The 24901-nt window shown below is 40.8% G+C and overlaps 1 protein-coding gene across 1 annotated transcript in view; it reads right to left on the reverse strand.

Moving 5' to 3' along the window:
• Positions 1-879: 879 nt before the first annotated feature.
• mbnl2 (muscleblind-like splicing regulator 2) overlaps positions 880-24901 on the reverse strand; it is a 62104-nt gene continuing 38082 nt past the window's right edge. The window contains 7 exon segments of the mRNA XM_022195660.2: positions 880-4614; positions 9642-9694; positions 14015-14165; positions 17619-17879; positions 21652-21819; positions 21821-21856; positions 22701-22865. Coding sequence (XP_022051352.2) covers positions 4600-4614; positions 9642-9694; positions 14015-14165; positions 17619-17879; positions 21652-21819; positions 21821-21856; positions 22701-22865 — 849 coding nt within the window. The 3' untranslated portion in view covers positions 880-4599.

The following is a 24901-nucleotide window of genomic DNA, read 5'->3' on the forward strand; positions in this document are numbered from 1 at the left end:
GAAAACACAACATTCTTTATCTTTTTGCTCCGTTGTTGGTCTCCACCATCTCCAGAGCAAAAATATTCGGCTGTTCAGCTGCTAAATGTTCCACTAGTAAATGTTTTCTGCTAGTTGCTAACTTTACACCTGTTTATTTACCAGAGGTTGTTTCTGCAAAATGTATTTAACCCTTTGATTGACAACATGGGTCAAGTGATATCCATTTTCTATTGAGTATGGGTCATTTTTGACCCATGTTGTATATCAAAGCCCCACACAAAGTGCATCATAAAATAGCTTCACTTGAAATAAATAGGTAAATAGGAAGTGAAGTAGCTTCACAAAAATCTGGCATATGGGTTCTGTAAAGCTTCTTCAGACAACCACAATTGTAATTGGTGCTTTATAAATATAATGGAAAAGATTTGAATCATAAAGAGTAGAGAAACCAGTCAGTAAAATATACAGTAAATATTTAGAGCCACTGTGGTATTAATCACCCCTCATACCTGTGTCTTTTTTTCAGAAACTGCTCCACTGCAGTAACAGGAAATGACATAGAAAATAAATAATAGAAAGCACTCACTTGTCCCAGTCTGTGGCCTTATCATCATGTTTATCATCTGTGGCAAAACAGCTGAAATCTGGAGCGCTTGGATCTACTTAAATGCGAGCAGCCTTCAAAATCTTCCCATAAGATCTGAGGTTTGTTTACTTTGAAGGCTTCAGGGAGCAGTGAAGGACCCCTGAGAGGCTCTCTAATAAAAACTCTGAACCACAGATATTCCAGTCAAAGGATGTTTAGCCTCACTGGGCCACAGTTTACACAATTACAATCCTGTAAACTTCTCATGCGGGGTCGGGGTGTAAAAAACAAAAATCCGTATGACACAGAAATTCCTTTGATTTTCTTTATTTCTTTCTTTCAATAGATTTTACACTATCCTGCTGGAACCAAAGAAACATTTTTGACTATAGAAACATAAAATAGCACAAAATATATGCAAAAGAATACATTTAAAAATGATTACACTGAAACTATAAATCCAATGTGGGTCTTTTTTTTGTCAAATTTGTCGTCATGTCTTGTTGGGAAACTGCAACAGTCCAGTTAGTCTCCAGTGTAGCGCCCTCTGCTGGCTAAAGCTGTGGATCACACTCTCCAAACGCTTCCATTGTAAGGCAATGGGGCGAAAAAAGATGTCATTACAGATCCAAACGTGACTGCTCACTCTGCTGCAGCCACCCTCCTTTTTCCTTTTGGCCTTGCGACGCACACGTTAAAACCTTAAAAAATGATTTTCCGATATAAAGATACACATCTGAAATGAAACTCTGAAGGGATTTGAGAAGAGAGAGAGACCCAATGGAGTCCCTTTAATAAAATTTATAAGAGCTCATAAAAACATAAAACCTTAAGCACGATGGACTCAAGATAAGGCAAAGTGTTTGGATAAGCTGAGTCTGCTCAGTTGACCAACTGCTCAGAAAGTGCTTACATTTTTTTTTCTTTTTACCATCATTGCCAACACATTTCAAAATAAAAGAAAGAAAAAAAAACATTACATCTCAAGAGGATTCCATACACAAGGGCATCGTGGGGACATTTTTGTGTACAGACTTTTTTTTTCACTAGAAACATTCAGTACATTATCATTTTAGTAAGAAAAAGAAAATATCATTTTCCCATGCAAAACGTAGGATCTGCTTTTGATTGATGGTGCAGAGATCGGAAACCCTTGAAGGAAATGAACAAAACAGATCTTAAAACAATATGAAAGTGCAATCCTAAACTCTAGTGATACATACGCCTCAAATAAAAGTGTAGAACCCAGAGGTCCTTCGTCGGGGGAAGAGTGGTACATTTGAACTTATTAATTTATAGATTATTTAGTTCTTATATATATATATATATATATATATATATATATTTATATATATTTATATGCAATCTATGTAACATTGATGACTTTAAATCTATAAGTGTTACAGTCACAGCGCTATAGAGGCTGTTATTCGCTAATGAAAATATTAGGTCATTGTCATAATCTCAGTGAAGAATAAGAAATGTTCGTATCTTCTTTACAATCTACCTTGTGTACAGTGTTCTAGCAAAAAAGAAACAAAAAAAATCAACTTAACAATAATGTCATTTACAAAAATACCGAACTTTAGTAATTGCAACGTTTGGTTGCCACAGCAACAACTTAATATTGTTATGAAATACTATTATACTAGAGTGAAAAGTACATCTTTTTTGAAATTTTCTTTGCTTTTTTTGGTAAAATGTCATCTATACAATAAACATTTTTTTTTGTCCAACAACACAAGCAACTCTATAACTATGCTCATTACTGCAACACCCGTGATCTTTTTGTTTTTAGTTTTTTTAAATCAATGAGAAGGCAAGAGAGATCCAGTAGCTTTCCTATTGGCGGGTTCTGAAGCCCCGCCCCTCAGACGTGTGCGGCTTCTCATTGGCTGACCTGACAGGTTAGACCTTGAAATGACCAACCGTGCAGAACATAGCACAGCTCAATAAATTACATTCATTTCAAAATAGAATAGTTTACAACATTTTTTTGTGTTTTTTTTTCGACTAAAGTTTGACCAAGAGTAACGTAAGATAAATTACAACAAAATAGAACTTTCACCACCTTCCACGGATATTACACACACATCAGAATGAAGACAATCGAAGTGAATGAAACCGAAAAAAAAAATAAAAGTATGATTGTGGATTGTCGATGTTAATCAAGCACCATGAAATTACATCAGAATTTTGAGAGAATGGGAAGTAAAATTTAGTTAAAACGCGCCGCATTTCGTTAAAAAAAACAAAAACAAAGATTTTTGTGACGTTGGCTGAGAAACGAATGATTGTTCCAGGAGGTGGAGGTGGTGGAGGGTCTGGGCGGGGTTCAAACATACCTCGATAGTAGACAACAACACAAATCTTTAAATAACTTTGAATACATTTCTAGAACCATGAATATAAACTCTCAAAATAAGAGACACTTTTACATACATTACACAGTTTACAATACGTTTTTTTTTATTTATCTCACTCACGTTCCTCATGTAAACTACTCAAACCATGGTAAGAAACGATGGTACACCAAACATTCTACAAAGCTATTTTTTGATTTGTCGTTTCTTTAAATTTCTTTTCGATAAAGTCACTTGTGATGTTAATGAGCCATTTGCTAGAAAACTGCTTCCAAAATGTCTGTTTTTTTGTCCCCAAAAAGAGTCCGTGCGGCTTCTGACGACCAGGTATAGTTTGTGTGTGACTTTTTAAGTGATACACTCTCGGATGAGTCATTGATGAGCATTTTTTAGGCACTTCTACAGTTTTTTTTCTAAAATGGAACAGGATTATCGGTGATAGTAGGGTTGGACAGGACAACCGACGGTCACGGATAGCCCTCCAGTCGAAGTTCAAGTCATCTTTTTGCTTGACGAGCGTGTCGTCAAATGCACCGTTTTTTTTGTTGTTTTTTTTTTTTTTTGTTAAGTCTTAGCACTTAAATCCCTCCCCGCACCCCCCGAGAAAAACTCTCCTGGTGTTGCCATCACCTGCTTAGACCTCGCTTCAAGTCCCAGTCTGCCGGCAGACCATCCAGATACGAACACACACACTCACACACACTCACACACACAAGGCTTGGTATGTCTGGAACAAACCCTCAAGCTTTGTTGAGCCCTTGGCACGGAGCCGAGCCTTTAGGCTTCTCGGTAATGGCCACGACTATCTTCTGTCAACACTGGGCGCCGTCTTCCCAATCTGAACCCAGCAGCACAACAAATAAAGGGCGAGTGGGTTGTGTTTGCAAAAAGAAAAAAGAAAGAAACATTAGGAGGGGTGTTTGAATGTGGCTCTGCTTTCTGGCAGGTTGATTCGGCCGAGTCCTTCCAAGCCGCGACTTTGGCAAGATGTTTCCGGAGATGAAAAGTTGGCAGGGAAGGGAGGGAGGGGAGGATAAGCTTCGACATGGCATCTTAACAGCATCTGGGGCAGATGAGGGTCATGGAGGAACCCTTCATAGGGACAGTCGCATTAAGAAAACATGAGCCCCGTCTGCCCCAAGGACATTCAACTTTGTAGAGAGAGAGAGAGAAAAAGCAAAAGACCGCAAAAAGCGCTGAGTGCGTAGGTGTGGTTGTGCCTGGGTTTCCTGTGACTCTTCCGGCTTAAGCACTATATGCCTCCTATAGTGCAAATCAAACTGATTTTCCTTTTTTACGAACCAAAGGGATGAACTTTGTGCAGAGGTTTTTAGAATAAATATGCAAGAGAGAGAAAGAGAGGGGATCCATGGTGTTCTGGGTTGTTAAAATGACCTCTATAGTGCTATGTATGTACTATACATGAGAATATTTTTGACTTTTTCGTGTTAATAGTTTTTTTTTCTAGCAATACATACAGTATATATTGTTGTATTTTTTCTGTGTGTGTGTTACACCGGCACTGCAGTTCTTATGGTTAAATTGAAGTGTTACACTCTTAGCATGCAGGTTGCTGGACCTCTATGGGAGAGGTAAGGTAGTATTTACAGAGGGGCTGTTTTGGATTTCCTAGTGCAGCTTCGTGACACTCCGTTCCCTTCCCCATGCTTACTTCAGGATGATCTGGAACACAGAAGAAGAAGGAGGGGAGAACGAGAGGAAGTTTTAGTGTCAAGTGTCCGTGTACGAATTCTGCATTGCAACAAGGAAACATAATATAAGAAGATATCTAATGACGTGAAGCTGATGTTTTGCTGCGTTCTTCTAAAAATCAAACGAGATTTGCCTCTTTGCCCAATTAAAGGCTCAGTATGCTTCAAAAGTGCTTCTTAGATGATTGGACAACTTTTCTATCTTCCTCAAAACTCAAAATTTGACATTCACGCCCAACTAATTGGCCAGAAAGTGTCAAAATAGGCAGACTTCAAACTTTTCTTGGAGCAATCTCAAACTTATACTCTGGCTACATCCACATTTGTATGTTTTTGACTCAGAACGGTTATTTAAATAGAAAATCCCTGTCCAGATGACGTGACATGGCCGCGTACCCTGGTCATGTGTGAACAAAGTGACGCATCGAAAAAGAGAAAGAAGTCATAAAAAATTAAATTGTTATCTATGTTAAATTAGCCACTGGTAGTCAAGGCTGATGGGACGAATCAGGGGAAATGTTATAATCAATCAGAAAGCAAAAATGAGCGTCATCAGCCCAAACCCAATCTCAATTCGTAGGCGAACAATGGACATCATAGCTGCGGTGTAATTGGGATACAGCTTGTTTAAAGTACAACTGAATTTGAAAATCACCAAAAGCCATGAAAAATTTAGGTCCTATGTTTGATTGAAAATACAAACTTCTCTACAAATCTGCAATAAATAACCATAACAGTAAACAGCCAGGACAGGGTGGGACAACCACCTTTAGGTCAAGATATGATTGAGGGACTTTTGAGGCCCATGGGATATATCTTGCATACATTTTTATGAAAAGTAAAAAAAGTAAAAATGTTTTTTATGCTCATTATGATTATGTTTGTACAAATTTCATAATTATTTATAATGGAAACAATCACTTAATAAAAAATGACAACCAAATAACTGTCCGAATTTAATAACAACCACCTTCTAATCAGCTAAACAATAATAAAATGAGCTTATTCAGAAATAGCTTTGATTGTGTTTTTTATTAAGTTGAGATAATCATGACAGATATTTAGTTTTTGTCAATATATTAAATTTTAGATGGAAAATTGCTAATTATATCACTTTTAACTAAGTTCCCCATTACAAAAACACCTCTCAAGGAAGTGTGTTAATTCCAGATCACATGACCTGCTCTGCATGATGTCATTTCCTCCTGAAGAAAAGACTGGCAAGACTCCAAGGCTTCTTAGTAATTTGATATAAAGTAGTGTGTGAGTCAAATGTGTCAAGAGATTTACTACAATATCTTTATAAATAACTTTCAATTGTATATCTAATATTTAGAAGAATCTTTCTCTAAAAACGCCATGTGGTGTTTGGTTATAGGTGTTGATTTTAGGCCTGAAAATAGCAAAAATGTCAGCAATGATACCTGGCAACTATGGTACAAAAAGTCCCGCAATTATATATTGACCCTTGAAATGTCACCAACTTTGCAATGAACTATGGGTAAGTCTGTCAGGAAAATCTGCAGATATATGGACTCACAGAAAGGGCACATAACAGCTTTGAAACGCCTCCATGAGAGCATTCACGCACTCGATGATGTGACAGTGAGACATCCCAAAGCCCTCACGTACTTAGCGGGAATGTGTCTTGAAGTCTGGGAGTTTACGAGCATCAAGATTGTTGGCTATAGTTCCTCAAAGTCTCTGTTTTGAAGATCCTAAAACTCTTCAGCAGTGTGGATGCTAGGCACAAATGTAGGACCACTTCTGTATATTAGAAAGAAGATATTTCGGTGTGGATGTAGCCTTTGTTTGTGTCAGTAAAAGTGCAAAATGTTCACTGCACTTATTGCATCTGGAAGGTAGGGGTTGTCCAATATGAACTTTTAAGGGCAGAGTGAAGTGGAGTTTTACCACCACAAAAACATCCCAGAAAGGTCAGGCAAACAGAGAGATATATGTTTGTCCCTGAACAGTATTATTCTGCCTTAGTTGTTGAGTTGTGGTGACGCCACCTGCCTGGTGTTTCATGCAGATAAGACCAAAACCTTCCGACTATTCGCAAACAGCATTTGACCCTGTTCTGGTCACCTCTGCCTGTATTCACTCTTTAGGAGATAAAGACTAATCCACCACACAACAAAGAGAGAGAGAGAGAAGAAGAGAAAGTGAGACAGAGATTGTCCATTGAGGGTGGTGAGGGAGGACAGGTAGAAGAGCTGCCATCATGTGGGTGCCGCTGGCGGCGAGCCAACACACAACAAAGCCGCACGGTGCTTGTTAATAGACAATGGACGGCCAGCAAAGGATGGAAGCCACTGGTCGCATCGCACATCACAGGAGGTCACCACAGCGGGAGAGCGTGTGATGTGCTCGGGCTGAGAGGAAAAGCCCGCTATGTAGTGCGGCGCGGTATGGAAATAGGGAAATATTTCAGGGAGCCAGATGGGTGGGATTAACGAGAGAGGACGGTACAAACAAACACTGAGAACTGTTTGCAGGTCCTGTTTGCCAAAGATTTGGTGCAGTGATTCTCGCAGCATGTTTCAGCCCAGAAGACAGCACCTGTCACAGTCACACTGGTGTTACAGAACCATGGTGGAGCTTTGAAGCGTTGGTGCTTCTTTTATTTTACAGATTACTATCATAGTTATTCGAATGGCTTGAGATCTCAGTGGTTTGTTAATTAAATAAACTGTGACAAGAATAATAGCAGGTCTGATCCTGAACTCTGATCCTGTAGCTGAAGAGCTGCTCAGAAGTACAACAATCTGTAATTATCCTTGAGACTATCAACTTGTTTTCCCATCAGTTCAGTAACTGCAGTCATCGTCAACAGTTTCTAATGCAACATTCTGGCAGTAGAGGGTGCCGCAGCTTCAGAATCTCAATGTACTGATGTCACCAGTCTCTAGCAATGGTACCACATGGTTAATTTGTGCCTGGGATATGGAGCGATGTGATTGGCTGCTGCTTATCATGTCACTTAATGGTTCACAGGGTCACGAGTTGACCAGACTCTGAACCTCTCAGCATGTCTGAAACATCCTGTCCTCATCTGGGTGTGTGTTTGTAGTCTTATTTAACATAACAACACACAGATCCCCACTGGAAGATTGAGTATTGTTTCTAAAATCACAATGCACAGATGAATATCCAGGATTTATGTTAAAGAAGCATTGCGATTATCAAGGGGATACTAAAAGCTAATGCTAGCCGGGTATCATTAGTACAAAGTCAGGATTTTTTGGGACTATTTTCTGCAAAAACAGTGACGTCAGCGGCATGTGCTCTTTCAAAAAAAAAAAAATAGCCTGGGTGTGTTTTCTGAAGAACCATATGATGGAGATGAGTGTAGTAAACAAGGTGTGTCCTGAATGCAGCAGGGCTGATGTTCATAAGCGTTAACTGTGTCCTAGCTACAGCGATGTGTACGTATTGTCGAGAGGAGGGGGAGAAAGACGGGGGGACAGACGGAGACAGACAGCGAGGGCTGACGTCAGTGTTTCTCCGGCTCCTTGTCCCACATGCATCTTTAAAGAGCAGCTCTGCTTCCTGCTGCTACTGCTGCTGCATGCCAATTACAGGAGACGGTGACTCACGGGAAGTGCACACACTGCCGACCTATCAGGGGCCATAAAGCACCAAGTACCGGGACCAGAGCCTCGTTAAATGATGGAAGAGGGATCACAGACAAATCCTTTCTATATGTTGAAAATGAACGCCCTGATTTCATAAAAACAGAGTCCTCATTCTATTTTTTTAGATTCAGACAGGATATCGGCACTATTTGAAGTGTTAAATTGACTAATTTAAAAATCACTGATCATCATTCTATAACTTAAAGCATGTTTTCTCTGTACACTAAGGCAGGAACACCAGAAAAAACAGGAGTAGTGAGAAGAAGTGGTGCAGAAACAGATGGAAAATTAGGCTATTGATCCCTACAACTGTTCTGAGTACAATTTTACACTACCCATTTATTTTAAGGCGACACATACAAAGAGATAATAATAGTGAGCCGAATGTTTTCCTAAATTCAGACTCTTTCTGAAGGCCATGTGGTGGAAATTTCTTGCACTCACTGCAAAGGGCATGATTGTTTTCCAGTTCCACCTCTACTTATGGAACACTTCTCATCTGTGTGTCCTTAAGACACCTCTGTACAGAACGACCGGTAAATGATTACCAGCTGTGTGAGGTCAGAGTGCCAGCATTGTGTTAAAATTTCCAGGTTTAAAATGGGGCACACATGCGTCACTCTGGCATTCAAACCTGGCCCTGCTTCCCTGGCTCCTGCTGACACGCAGCAACAGGAGAGCCGCCGATCAGAGGCCATATTTAGACAGCTTCTGTGATCATTTTCCCTACGTCTGTCTCCCTCCGATGAGCGTAGCCTAGAACTGCTTCCTCACTTGATTTATCCTCCCCTTTTATCCTACAACCCAAGGAAAGGTAAGGAGGTAAAAGTTCAAACAGGAAGAGATCCGACGCAGCGGCTGCTACGAACAGAAATTGCCTGTATGTGTTTGCTTGGATGTTTGCGTAGCACACAAGCGGTACAGATGACGCCCCTGCTGCAGATGGAGAGGCTTATTCGACAACAACGAGAAAAAAGTGGAAAATAAAACTTAGAACAGAACATGCAAAAAACAAAACCAGGAAGTAGTGCAACACAACACAACTACTACTTGCAAATGTGGGAGCTCTGAAGAAGTGCTTGTTGGGAATGGATTTTTTTCTGTTTTGTTTTGTTTTGATGCACTGGCACCGGCTCTTGCTCAGGTAGCCCCCTTTTTAGCTTCGCGTTCGCTAGGAAAACGCCCACATGCGGGCTTTCGTGCCAGCGTGAGCTCGCCCTTTGCAGGCGAGTGGACGGACGAGGAGGGGCTGGGCGTGGGCTAAGGCTCAGCTGCAGGTTATTGCAGCTCGCTATTAGAAGGCAGTACTTATTCAGAGCTCCGGGGACTGATGAAAGAAGCTTTAAAAGGAGCAAACCTGATTGGCTGGTGCTGTTGCTGCGTAGGGGACACTTGTGGCAGGAGTTGTTGCTGCAGAGACAGTAGCAGGCGTAGCACTGTACATCATTGGGACTTTGTTTTGAGGGTAGGAAAAGGGGAGATGGGAGGGGGAGAGGGGGAGGAGGAGGTGGCAGCGATGGACAGGTCGGTGGAGCATTGTGGTAACCATGGTAACAGTTGAGGTGTTTGTGTGCATGTCGACGGTATCGATTATTGTTGTTGTTGTTGTTGTTGTTGTTGTTGATGGTGGTGGTGGTGGTGGTGGTGGTGGTGGCGGATGTTACAGAGAGCCAGCAAGCCATCGTTTAGGGTTACACCGGCAGATGGCATGCAACCATTCACAATGCAAAGCAAGGAGGACAGAAAGAAAGAAGGAAAAAAAAGAAGAGAGCATGGGAGAAAAAATAACAAACAAACAAAACAAAAAAAACAAGAGGAGAGAAGCTGTTACAATCACAAGTAAGGAAATTTATACGGAAAATCAGTTTGCTGTTTTTCCCAGAGAAGTTAAGGGGGCGCAAATAACAACAATTACCACGAATCGATGACATTTTTGGCAGCAGGGGGGTGGGAATTTTTAGTGTTTTAATCCAGAAATCAAAGCAGCTACTTCACCGCACAGGCTAAAAACATGCGGTTCTGGTGGATTATGACCAAATTCTTCATAAATCATCATTCGTTGCTTTTTTTTTTTTTAATTTCCATCCCCTTTGTGGCTCCCGTCGTGTGTAACTTCTCTGGGAAACTGATTTAAATTTCCTGATCAACACAGCACAGCAAACAGACAAGAAGCTATCCTACAGCTTAAGAACAGATCAGTCTGCAGTACTTTATTATCCACATTAATCATAAACAGTCATTAGCGAGAAAGTCAGTCAGTAGGGAAACAAGAGCTGAAAGTCGCAGCTCTTTCAGGTGACACAAATGGACATTAGCCAGAAGAAATGCATAGTTTGAGCACATTTTATAAAGTTTGATCACATTTTGTCTCACCTGCGAGGGCTTGCAGATTTCTCCCGCTCATCCCACAACAACAACCCCCCTCCCCCAAAAAAATCAGACAAGTGTGTGTGAAGAGAGCAATGGGAAGCTCAGGACCTACCAAGACTGCTAGCAGGAGTCATGCACAAGACTGACCCTGTTGTGTTCATGCAGAGAAAGACAGAGAGGAGGAGGAGGGAGACAGAAAGAGAGAGAGAGAGGAGAGGGAGGAGAGGGAGAGAGAGGAGGAAATAAATGGGTTAATCGAGAGGGAGGAGAACAACAAGGTTAGACAAGACAAAAAAAAAAGACTTCACTCGGTGGCGATGTGGGCTAATTATGATGGAAGCAAGCAGAGGAATTCACAAACTGTATTAGTGAGAAAATATTGTCTACTGCAGCTAAAGCAAGCTAACATACACAGAAATGGAGAAATAGTCAGTCATGTATTAGTACTTATAATACGTGCTTTATTTACTTTAAACCAGGGGTGTCAAACATTTTCACTTTCTTTTTGTCTTGCTTTCGTTTTTTGTTTTATTTTTGTGTTTTTGTGTTTGCTTTTTTCCTTGTTTTGTTTCTCGCTTTTGTCCTTTTTTAGTCTCCTTTGGGTCATTTGTGAAAATTTTTGTCTTGTTTTCTTGCTTGTCCATTTTTTTGTCACTTTGTAACTCTTTTTGTCTAATTTTTTGTCTCTCTTGTTTTGTTTCATGCCGTTTCTTCACATTTTTTGTCATTTTGTTTCTTGTTTTTGTCATTTGTGTCACATTTTTGTATCATTTCATTTTGCTTTTGTTGTTTTTTTGTCTTTTTTTGTCTGACTTTAATCGTTTTGATGATGGAAGTAAAAGACTACATTGTTCAGTTTCAGATGACCAAGTGTTTTGTGTCTTATAGACACTGATCTGTAAATTGTAATGTCTAAATGATAAACTGAGGCATAACATTGCTCAAATTGAAACTTTTTTTTCTCAAAAAATTTCAGATTGTTAACGATATTTCCTAAAGATAATTCCATAAATGTGAACATTTCAGAATGTACGTTTTTGCACTGAAACAAAGGAAAAAAGTTGGATTTGTGGTTACTTACAGGTTATTATGCTGTGAATTAACTGGTCACTTGAGCTCAAATTGGCCTGAATGTGGCCCCTGAACTAAAATGAGTTTGACACCCCTGCTTTAAACGTTTCCATCTTTATAGAGTGTTTCTAAATGGTAGAGAGCAATGATTTGGTACCACATTTATAAATAAAACTGCACAATGTGTTTAAAGTAAAACTGGCTCAATCTTTTATAAAGTTGATACATGCTTCAATAATCCACAAGTAGCCAAATTCTCACACTTGACTGGACATTTTGGTGCATCCAGAGCACTTTCTCACAACTTTAAACACAAAACCCTGCAACTAAAAAACAATCAAACTCAATACAAGTCATTTAAAGTGCTAAAAAAGAGGGAACTAATGAGAGAGAGAGTAATACTGCAGCATCATGCAGCGTCAGCAGAATGATGTGCACAGGCCTCCATTCAGATTTGGATCAAATGAAGATGGGTAGGGTTTACAGCAAACAAATATACTCATAAATCCAAATATTTCCTCAGTCTTTTATATTATGGAGAAACCCCACCCATCTGAAATGTAACAGATTAGTAAAAAAAACAACAAAAAATAAATGATTTGCAAAGATGACTTTAACCCAGGGCGACTTCCCACACACAGATACAGAGAGAGGGAGGGAGGGATGAAGGGCCGTCAGGCATCTCAAACCAAGGGAGACAAAAAGAGCAGGTAGTAAGGAGAGTGAGGGGTAGCAGTCTTATCCTCATGACTCATGAGTGTGGCTGCAGGCCTCAGTATTAGCTGCAGTTAACTCACTTAGCGGGCGACCCGAGGGCCCTCAAGCTACTGTTAGTTTCTGTGTGACGAGCAGACAGTGAGAGTGTTCTGCTGCGGGGAAAGAACTGAAGAGGAATGACGAAGAGGACCTGAATTAATTTGGGAGAGTTGGAACAAAATTGCTTTTTTTTTATTTTCAATATCAGCATCTGTCAAGGCAGATTAAATACACACTGAAAATGTGCGTTCTTGCACAGCTTTGTCCTCCAAAGTGGGGCTTAAACATTTTTCCAGAGTCTGCTGGCTGGTGTGTCATATTTATGTGGTGATATATCATATCTTTTATTGCTCTGATCAAAGCCTGCGCTGCTTTTCCACCTGGCAGCAATTACATGTTTATATTAGCAGGCAGGAGATCAAAGTTTAGGGATGGCACGGGGGAATGGTAAAAATGCTCACAGTGGAGCTTTTTACACGCATCACTCAAATTAGTGTAGTTCTAAAAGAAACGTGAGACCAAACAGATGCAAATAATCACGAGAGTGTGTCTGTAAAAGTCTAAAAAGATCAGTTTATGATAGACAGAGGAATATTTTAACCCTCCTGTTGTCCTCATTTACGAGGACCAAAAAGGATTTGTTTCCCTGTCTGAAAAAAATCCAAAAGTTCAGCAAAAGTATTCCCCAAATTTCGAAAAATTTGCAAAACCTTCAGGAAGAAAATTCCAATAATTCCTTAAATGCTTCCCTTTAAAGTTTTACACATAACGCTTTAAAAAAAAACCTAATTTGACAAGAAAATTCTTGTAAATATTTTCAAAAAAGTGAGTAAAAATCTTCCCAAAAAAAATCCTAAAATATCTAAAGTGATTATATATATATCAGTAAAATATCTAATAGCGAAATTCAATTTTTTCTGAATGTTCTTAAGAAACATTTTTAACATTTCTGTTTTTCCACCAAAAAATACTGTTTCCTTGTCTGAAAAAAAATCCCAAAATTCAGCAAAAAAACTGCCCAAATATCTGAAAATTTGCAAAACCTTCAGGAAAAAAACCCAATAATTGCTTAAAAGTTTTATTTTAAAGAAATCACCCAAATTTGGCAAGAAAACTTTTTAAAAATGAGTAAATATCTTCTAAAAAAATCCTGAAAATATCTAAAGCAATTAAATATTTATCAGTAAAACTTCCTTTTTTTTCTTTAAGAATATCAATAAAGATCAACCAAAATCCAGCGAATTTCGCTGGATTTTGGTTGATTTTTATGTGAATGTTCTTAGAAACATTTTTAACTTTTTTTTTTTTCTACCAAAAAATGTTCAAACATTTCCCAAAAATGTTAAAAATGTGGACATCAGAAGTTTCACCGTGAAAATATATATTTTTTCTCACATTTTAAACTTTAAAATGGGTCAATTTTGACCCGCAGGACAACATGAGGGTTAAGGGTTTATCTGTGTGTTGGCGTGCATGCTGTGAATACCTGAGTGCTTCTACCTGCAGGTGTGTGCATCGATCGGGAGCTCTTACCTGTGGGAAAGAAAGCGGGCTGCTGGAGCTGTGCGTTGGCCAGCGCCTGCTGGTAGTGCAAAACACTGGGGTTGAACAGGGAGCTCGCTCCGTTGCTCTTCTCAAGTGCTGGTCTCTTTGGTAGGGGCTGGAGGACGCCGTGGGGAAACGCCTAACCACCGAAAACACACACAAACACACAACAGAAGCACAGTAGATTTGAACGTAAACTCATGCAAGCCAACACTAACATTTTCTACATCTGTTATTGGTCTATGCACAGCACAACAAGGCAAAAATGGTGTAACTATCACAAGGACAATGAGAAACTACACCATAGCAAGGCAATCATCAACAACACATTAAAGAAAGTAGAGTGATAGCTGGAGTTACTTTAGCATTACGTTTTTCAGGTAACAAATGTACAAAACATTCTACTAAGAGTTGCCACTTGGTGATCGTAAATGATAAATATTTATACATTTAAGTGTCTTACAGGGTTTCACAAAAAGCAAAAGAGCCAAATTAAATTTTTGTGAGTGGCTACAGTACAATTAAAGAAGCTACATGCAAAGCAAAAGGTGAAAGGTCAAAGTACCAGGTCTACAGTTGCCTCGAGGGGTCGCTTCATTGCTTTGGCAGTCGACTGAGTCTTTAATTAGCAGGCAGCGAGCACATGATGGCAGTGGGCCAATGGGATTCAAGCGTATTAACATACAGGTAACAGCAAGCAGAGGTGCGTCATGGGGGACAGCATTGCATTGTGGATAGGTGAGAAGGAAAAAAACAAAAACAAAAATAATCTGAATGCAAGTATACCACATACAAAACAATAGGCATGCACATAAACAAAAATCTGTTTTGTTTACTTTAAAGAAACATTGCTACTTTTTTTTTTTTTGAATTAGTACAAAAGCAAAAAAAAAGCCTCTACATTAACCTTTGGTTAAAAAAGCAAGAGTCTACGACGTACTTCAACACTACTGGGAAAGCATTTAGTAAGTAACATCAGCTATGTCTGAACAAGTTTTAAAATATCTACGCATGAACAAAAAGCAGTACGGTAAACAGACTATCAATACTGGGCTGACACTTCATGTGACATCTGTAGAAAAGTACGACTACACACACAGTAGTTACAGTGCTGCTGGAGGACTTCTACGTGGATGATGTGAGGCGGTTTTGGGCCTGAGAACACGTCCAACAACAGATTGGGATGTGAGCCCCTCATTTTATCAACTCTGCCCTCACAACCGGCACCAAGAACCGGCTCGTTTTAAACTACACATTAGCACAATTACATTCAAGGCTGCTGAAGTGCTGTCCCCATCGTGGCAGCTACGATAATTAGTGCTAACAATCCGAACAAAAAAGCAGCTCACCAATCACATCCTTTAATGCAGGGTTGTTGCAAATCCTCAAATTGAATCATGTGGCTTGTTAGTGTGATCGATGAACTCGGGGAGGTGACACGATGTGAGGCACGTTCAATAACAGAATGTGGAGCTCTGTTTATTCTCAAATTCCTCTGGATTGCATCTAAAATATCTTAAAATCTAGAAGCAATTACAGCACAGCTTTATCTGAGATTAGTCACAAGCTAGCCTAAGTTATTATTAAAAACGTCCTGATATTTGATGTCACTGCTGAGAAGAAAAAAAAGATGACATGGATGTGATGACCACAGCACTTAGAAAGGTCCATGCACAAGCCTCTTGCTTCATGTATGTGGATTTTCTACAGGTATAGATCCTATTAAAGAGCAACAATGCATTGCTGATGCACTGCAGAGTTAACAGACTTCAACAGTGTGGTTGTTCAAATGGAAGATGGTCTATTAAAGTGGCATGAAAAGCAAAGATGACTGCATTTGACTTGCGATGGGGAGAAGATCACAGCATGGCAAAGCAACATAATGTGGCACAGTAAACAATATAACCTCGGAAAAAGGATCTTCTTACTCTAAACCGTATCATAATGTGTAACCTTATCTACACGGTATGCTTTATTCTATTTGCTTTTAAAAAAGTGAATCATGGATAATGATATTACCTATTTGCAGCAGTGCAGCAATACAGGTTTTATGGGTCTCTGCTTCAATAAAAGGGCTCAAAGAAAATTGGATTAAAGGTGCTGACTAAACAAGTCATTGTCCTAAGGTTAACCCTGCTCACCTCTCGCACAGATTGTTACTGCTGAAGGTACTTTGGGAATTGGGTCATAAAGTTGATAAACTATGAGGAACATAGGAGGAGAACAAAGGATAGGACTTCAAGGAGAATACAGTGGGAACATAAACTAAATATTTCTGTTTGACAGGACATTGTGTACCTGACGGGGAAGCGCTAAGGTACACGCTGTACCTTTAAGAAAACAGCACTGTCAGGTCAACATCAAGTTACAGTGCCTCGGGGTCTCGGGCTGTCTTTTATTTATGCCTGTTTAATTCGTTGCTGTTTTCCTTCTTCCATGCAGTCGCTAGCATGTGCACAAACAGAGCTAACCTCACCGTCGTATTATTGCCCACCGCTGTGGCGCTCATAGAGGAAGGAGAGGAAGGGAGCAAGCAGCGATGGGAGCCAGCCAATGAGAGGTAGGTGCATAAAGCATGCCCATGCCATGGAAGGGGGGGAAAGGTCAGTCGGCACACTGGTGCAGTAAAAAAAAAAAAAAGGTGTGCGAGTGCAGCAGCCAAAGGACCATTCTAAAGAAGCCACTCAGAGCCTGGAGGAGGAGGGTGAGGGAAAGGGGTGAGAGAGGTGGGGAAACAGCCAAACTCTTCTACCCTCTGTCTGTCCACCTTTCTGGGGGATTTTTCCAACTAAAGGAGGGTAATCCCACCCCACCCCGCCCCCCCCCACACCATCCGCGACGCTACATCCTCATCCATCCCAGATTCAATTTGCACTGATCTGCAGAGAACCGCACTTATCATTGAGAGCAGCGGTGTGGGGTGGGGGGTGTGGGGTGGTGAGCCGACATATTGTCTCTGTATGAACCAAGGGCATTGGAAAATAAAAGAGGACTGCAGAGAGATAATAACAGATTGCTCTTGGCGGCGTTATACCGGCGCGTTTAGGTTCTCGCTAAACCCTGCTTATTGTACACAACGGCCTCTCTTTGGGGATGACTATTGTTGGTGAATTGTACACTGGAGTTCACTGGAATAAACCGGCAGAGGTGGGTATGTTTCTTTTTTTTGTGCAGTAATAAAGCAGTGCTCCACATTTTTTATGTCACTGTAAGTGTCGTCATCAGCAAAATAGTGTGTAAGTCAAGATGAGTGTGTATTCAATGAGCCTATACATCTAAAGAAAAAATAACACTACTTCCAAAAACAGAAATTGCTGTTGTTGGGCTTAAACAGTCAGCAGTTTTCTACCTGAACCCCCGTGCTTGTATGCAGTTTATTAAGTGTGCTTCTGTATATATTAATGTCTCACCATTAAAAACTCTTCCATGATTTCACAATAAAAGCTCTATCCTGTATCGAGATGTCAGAAAATTGCTACAAGCACTCTAAAGAAGTCGTGAAATCTGCTCACAGATACAAATACACTGGCGATTTTCCTTGTCTGCCACTGTGCAGTCACCAGTAGGTGGGCTGTGGTGCCGTAGCGCTCACCATGGCTGCAGCTGTGGCGGCGGCTTGTGCGGCCACAGCTGTCTGGTTGGCCTGGTGTTGGGCGGCCTTAATCTTGGCCTGCAGGTGGGCCGGGGGGTGGAAGTACTTGCACTTCTCGCGCGAGCAGCGGCTCTTGATGTAGTCCATGCAGACGGTGACCGTGTTGTCGCTGGTGTCGATCATGGGGCTGTCGCTGGGGTGGGCGAAGCGGCAGTCCGTCTCGCCGCGGGCGCAGTTGCCCCGCTGGAACTCGCGGCAAACCTGGGAGCAGGAGAGGCGTGTGGGCGGACATAGATGGACACATGCACGCAGAGAGAGGAGACAAAGAAGCGCACAGAAACATATAGAGACTGTGAATACACAGAATGAGCAGAATCGCATAAAGCAGGGGTGTCAAATATGAGGCGGTCCAATCCGGCCCATGGGATGAGTTTGTAAAGTGTAAAAATTACAGAGAAGACATTAACTTCAGGTTGTAAATTTGTAAAACTATAAATTTAAATAATTTCTAGATCATGACAAGTTGTTTTAATAATAAAGTAAAATACCAGATTGGTCACTGTTCTTTTGTCATTTTGTGTGTCATTTTTGGAATCTTTTGTCGTGTTTTTGTCGTTCTGTGTTTCCGTTTTGTCTACTTTTTTGTTGTTTTGTTTCTCACTTTTGTCCTCTTTAGTCTTGTTTGTGTCATTTGTGCAATTTTTTTGACTTGTTTTTGCCATTTTTTGTTGCTTTGTAACTTTTTGTTTTGTTTCGTGTCATTTGGTCTCATTTTGTCATGCCGTGTGTTCGTTTTGTCATTTTGTGTCTCATTTTTATAACATTTTAGCTTGCTTTTGCTGTTTTTTTGTCTGACTTTTGCCGTTTTGATCATAAAGTAAATACTCTATCGTCATACCTGTGACTAAATGTTGTGTTCCTTTGTACAAACACCGCTATCTGTCAGTTGTAATGTGGAATGATAAACAGAGGCTTTATGTTGTTGGAATTGAACGTATTTTTCTTCAGAAATTTCAGGTTGTTTCGATGATGTTTTGTAAAAAGATAATTGTTTAATTTGAACATTTTTTGCACTAAAACAAAGGGAAACATTAGGAGTTGTGCTTATTTATAGGTCACCACTTAAGAATCAAATTGGGCTGAATGTGGCCCCAGAACCAAAATGAGTTTGACGTCCCTGACATAAGTATTCAGTGAATGAGCTGCATCCGGTTCCAATTATTCTTATCACGCTTTCTTACTGAAGTCAGCCAACTAGCAAGGTGACTCTGTCAGAGTCGACATCTTGATAATGTTATTAAATATTTTGAAGGTTTTTGACATTTTGTTGTCAGACAATGAGAACTTTGAGGTGTATTTAAATACCGAATGATAGGGCGAAGTCCTTTTCACACAATGGCTGATATTTTTTCCACAATAGAAATACGCTCACATAGGTTTCTGACAGGCAATCGGGAACTGACAAGATAATGCGTTACCGTTTCTATCGCTGAGGAGAATGTTGTTGTGCATGAATATCTGTACAGTAAAAAGCAGAAAAGATTAAACTATGCTGCTGCTGCTTCATGTGGTGTGAGCGCTTGTGTGACAAGGCATGACGGTTCTAAGTGATTACATATTTATCAGTAAAACTTCTAATATTTTCCTGAGGAACATTCACAAAACATGGCGCAATACTAAAAACACGCCTGTGAAATACTGTATATTTTATTTCCATGGTCATTAATATATTCCTACTAAAAACGGGGAAGAATAAAGTAGATCTTATCTATCTTATACACTGATCATCTCGTTACAATGCGACTAGCTGCTGGGAAGCCCTTGCATTCATGTGGATGCCACTCTGGCATGTACCAACCATCTAAACGTAGCTGCAGACCAACGCCTTCCCCGGCAGAAACAGCTTGAGGAACATGACAATAAAAACCTACCACAGATCTCAATCAAGCATTTGTGGGATGTGCTGGAACAAGCCAGATCCACGGAAAACCTCACCGTGCACCCTACAGGACCTGAGGACCGACACCATACCAGGCGGGCGCCTGCTGTTTCGCATAACCATTCGAATATTATATTCTGCTGCAGATCTTTTCTGGAAAAGTCTGTGAAATGTCCAAGTTCTAGCAAAAGGCACCAAAAGTATTATTTAAGGGACTATAAATGAGTTTGCACTGAGTGTGAAAGGGCTCGACAAAACCACAAAGTGAGTCGAACCCAAATGATTGCGGAATCACTGAACCGATCCGTGTTTGGGCCGAAACACAGGGGGATCTGCTTTTGACTTTCACTCTGGACCGAGACACACAAGCAGAAACGCACAGACTCGACAATAAAGCAAAAAAAAAAAACTGCAGCGCGCACACATACACGTATGCACGCACATGATGGCTTTGTGTGGGCATGTATAAGTGTCTCAGAGGGATACTGTTTATTAGAGCCTGCTTCATTCAGTTGCTAAGTGATAGCACTTCCGGCAGAAAAACACATACAGGCACACACCTACGCATCACCTCCAGGTCTTGGGGAGATTATTGTTTATCTTTATAAATGTAGTGGGAAAAAAAAAAAAGAAAAAAGAAAGCCCAAACTCCTCCTCATGCGCTCCTTTCACAATCACCGAGCTATTCTCATTCAGCGTCGTTTGCCAGGGGGGCAGACGGAGATGGCTGAAGTTGTTGTAACTGTCCCAGGCTAACTGTGGCTGTCTGGCAGCTTCCAATTTAAATCACTGTAAACACACGATTCATTTGTCTGCATCATGTCTCTTACACAAGCAGTAATTATCTGTAAGGTATATTATAATCATGCTGCTCATCTTATGCTCAAGGATAAGATTAATGTAAAGGTACTGAGCTTAGTCGTGCTAATTAAATAAAAAAAATACTTTTTCTGTGTATTTTAAAGCTTTTATCCAAAATGAAAACATGATACAGACAAAACTAAGATATCTGGTGGCCAAATTTTTTTACATAAAGGTGAGGTGAGATTTAATATTTTTATGTTATTTTATAAGCCAGAATTGCTTATTTGTGTGTATTTCAAGGCAATTTCAGAATGTATTTATTCATATTATGAATTACTTGCTTATTAACCAGAATGCAAAGAACTTCCTTGTCTTTTCAGGTCTTTGTCTGATGGTATCTCCTCTCTAAGAAGCTGCATTGAACCCTGTAAACCCATTGTTGCAAAAACACAACATCAGTTTTGTTTAGTTTTTTATTATTATTTTCTATTGTGTATATACATGAAATTTATTATTATGTTGTTTAGAATTTTTTTTTTCAATCTTCTTATATTTGAGTTTATATATGATTTCTTTGTTTTATTTTTTTTACATTTTTTTATTGTTGGTTTATATATTGAAGAGTTCATTTGCAAAAACAGATAACTCAGTTTTGATACATTTTCAGAAAACTTTTCTTTTATTGTTTACTTGAGATAATCTCAATCAAACTGAAGTTGAGTGGATTTGACCCAGTAGAAAAATACATGACAAAATCGAGAAAAATAAATTATTGTTGTTATTATTATTATTATTATCTCAAGTCAACAATTAAAAAAAATAAGTTTTATGAAAATTTGTAAAATGGAGTTATCTGTTTTTACAAACAAACCCTTCATATATTTATTTATTTTATGCTTTTTATACATTTCTTTTTGGGTCTTACAGGGTTAAAAGTCAACTTAAACTTTAAAGTTACATGTAATTTAAAGGTTAAAGTGTGTCGTCTTCCTGTGGTGAGGCAGTTAGCATTTAGTTTTATCGTTTTCCTCTGCAGAAAGACTTTGGAGACTGGACATGTTTTTTTTATACTACTGTATAACAAAACACAGGCCACTGGTTGTCCTGCAAATGCTCTGGAGCTATAAAAGACGCTCATTCAACCACTCATCTTATTCACACCCATCACACCTAATCACATTAACACGTTGCCATAATTACACTCCACAACCTCAAAGAGAACATTAGCTATAATTAGCCGCCATGCTGGTTTTGTTTACAAGCGCGAGGACTTTGATTGGTTTGGGTCACCTCCAGTTTGTCCGTACGCAGAAGTTTCTGGTTGGAGGAGGAGCCGGCGGTCATGGAGACGGGCGGGCTGCCGGGGACGATAACGGGGGTGCTGGGCAGGATGTCTGTGGGCACCAGGCTCATGCTGTGGGACATCGGGGTCAGGTAAGGCGTGTAGCTCAGACCCTGTGCTGGAACCCAGGCCCTGGCTGACTGGAAACGTCTGCTGTAGACGGAAAGAAAAGTTTACTAACACTTGTTTCTAATTAACATAACAGAAGGTCAGATATGTGAAATGATAAATGTAGAGAGTGACAGTGGGAAGCGATGGGTGAAAGGCGTAAAAAGGGTACAGGAGGGATAGAAGTAAAGAGAAAAAAGACAAACGAATAGAGGGCGCAGCTGTACAGGGTGGTGGGTGAGAAAGATGAGAGGGGGAGGAAGAGGGAGAGAATGTGACAGGTAGAGAGAGAGCTGAGGGAACAGAGAGGAAAAAGTGGGGAGAGAGGAAAATGAGGGTAGAAACAAGAGAGGAGTTTGAGTTTTTTTAACCTCCATGTATCCCGGGAAGATTTTTCTGCTGAGCACACATGTTCTTTTTTTCAGCTAGTCTTACACTGATGCAGTTAAACACATTCACACCTGGCAGCTGCCCAGCGCAACCACAGTCCACTGAGCGAGAGCAGTTGGGCAGTTTTGTGATTTGCAGGAGGGCTTTATAAGCGTAATAATTGGAAGAACAAATTTATGATCTTCCTGGGCAGAGATATGATCTAAAAACAGTTCAAATCTGCGAGGTTAGATAACAGCGAAGTATCAAATTGAAGGTTGTGTAAATGTACTGCGGCAGACTTGACATATTTTCTCAATGAATCATGCCCTTCAGTCAAAATAATCACCAGTTTGAAGACGCTGCATTGCGCAATTTCAAAGGCAAACATCAAATATTGCAAAATATCGATTTCAGCGGGAAATTGCGCAACGTGATGTGCGAATATGTTTCAACGGGACAAAAGACAAAACTTTTCACTGCTGTTTTCTCAGTGAGTCACGTCGTATTCCACACTAACCACAGGCTGCATGGTGGTGCCGGGGATCATGAACTGCATCTGCTGGGCCAACATGGCGGCCGCCGTCTTCTGCTGGATCAGGTTGTTTCGCCCGTTGATCTCCAGCTGGGTCTTCAGGTGAGCGGGCGGGTGGAGGTATTTGCAGTTCTCTCGCGTGCAGCGGCCCTGAGAGGGAAACAAAAGGGACGGGAGACGGAGAGAGACAGGTCTTTAACAGAAAGGACTGAAAAGCAACTACTTTTTTAATATAAACCTGACAGAACAGGTTGAGTGTCAGCTTGAGGATGTGGCAGATATGCGAGCATCGATTTTTAACAGCCTCCAAAACATCGAGCGCTTGAAGGCAGCATACATATTCATGCCGAGTGAGTGTGAAACATATAAAATCATGAGGAATGTTTGCGCTTATCTAGCGTGGTAGGAGTTAGCCCTCAGCCATGAGTAGAAACACTGTTGGAGGAGATGATTACAGGATTCTGATTTGCTAGTTTGTTCATGTCTCGGTCATGTGGACACACTGACCAGCCGAATGCCAAATGAGCGGTTTCTTGTTCTGACTTGAGGAGAAGTTTGCGATCACGACCGAATCTCTGCAGCTTTTTTTGATGGGCAGATCCTCCTGTATTCTCTGTAGAAATGCAAATGCAAGGTTGGCAGGGTCAGGCTTACAGGGACCCCAGTGGATGAAGGCAATTACACTGTCAACCCAGAGGCTAATGCCTAACACAATAATCCAATATGGATCCTCACTGCGGTGCTTATGGCAGGGAGAGTGGGCGGAAGAGAAGGAGAGAGGTAAGGAGGGAGCACAAAGCGAAAAGTAGAATACAGTAGTGGGGTGCAGAGACTGGAGCTGTGGGGAAGATGGAAAATAAAGGTGAGGAGAGGAGCTGTGGAAAAGATGCAGGGAGAGGGGACTGATGAGAGTTAGTACCGAGAGGAGAGGGGAGGTGACAGGGAAAGGCCAAGAAGACGAAATGGGACGACCTGGCATGGGAAGTCTTGAGGCGCTTTCCCACTCGCACCTACTCGGCTCGACTCGGTTTAGGTCGTTTTCCATTACAATTGAGTACCCCCTCATCGTGGGTAGAGTCACAAAACCCTCACCGTCCTCAAACATGGTCTCGAATAACGCAGTGGTGGAGTCGAGGCCACTCTCCCTCCTGTTGCTCGCTGGTCGGTACCCGTAAATGATGTCCATTTGGCTAAACCACTTCCAACAGCTCCAGTTTGACCCACTCCGGCTGTCACTTTGGAGCTTTTTCAGCTTCTCCCAACACTGCTTCATTGTCCTGCTGTATCCGTGGGCGACCATCCGATCGAAGACCTCCTGATAAACTTTCTCGTTGTCAGTCGCACCATCCAGCTCCCTCTGTATTCTTTGGTTCGCCACCAAAGACAGAAACCACTCGACCTCTTCATTCGCCCACGGTACAGGTCTCATGTGTCGTCACTCCCTGTCAAATCAGTGGCCTGCAGTCTGTAGACGTCACATCATCGGCTCGACTCAGCTCGCTTGGAACGACGGCTGAGAAGGTACTAAAATAGTATCCGGTATCAGGCACTACATCCTAATGGAAAACCTCACAAACCGAATATGTGCGAGTGGAAAAGCGCCATTGGTGAATGTCAAGAAGGGCAAAGGGACTGGAGCTACATTGGCATCCTCAGTGAAACACCTCTTGACATAGACAAACCAAAGCACGGCGGCCTGATTAGCAATATCACACTCATCATTTCTCTAATTTCCTCTTATACGGAGATACGACAGGCCTGTCTGGTGTCCACGCAGTGATTGGCTGCGACTGAGTTTAATTACTCAAGTGCTGTGCTCAAACACTATTTCAAGGCCAGGAACAAACAGAGAAAATGACAAGAAGCCACCAGGCGAAGCCATGTACAGGATACGTCTCTCGCAATGATGTGGCAGTCTGGTGGGTACAATGATTTGTACTATATTTGACAGGGGATGAGGACTCCAGCTGAGTGGTGCAGTGATTTGTGAAACTGGCAATGAACCAGAAGAGCCAGCCTCAAGCAGAGAGGAGGATATATTAATAATATATCAGTTTCCTGGTATGATAATCATTTTTATCTTGTAGTTTGAGTCAAAACCCAGTGAAAACTCGAGTGGTGCTACTATAATATGCGGACTTGAAATTTTAATCATGATAAAACATTGCATTTTAGCTGATATTGAT

Source organism: Acanthochromis polyacanthus, chromosome 22 (assembly GCF_021347895.1).
Source record: "Acanthochromis polyacanthus isolate Apoly-LR-REF ecotype Palm Island chromosome 22, KAUST_Apoly_ChrSc, whole genome shotgun sequence".
NCBI lineage: Eukaryota > Metazoa > Chordata > Actinopteri > Pomacentridae > Acanthochromis > Acanthochromis polyacanthus.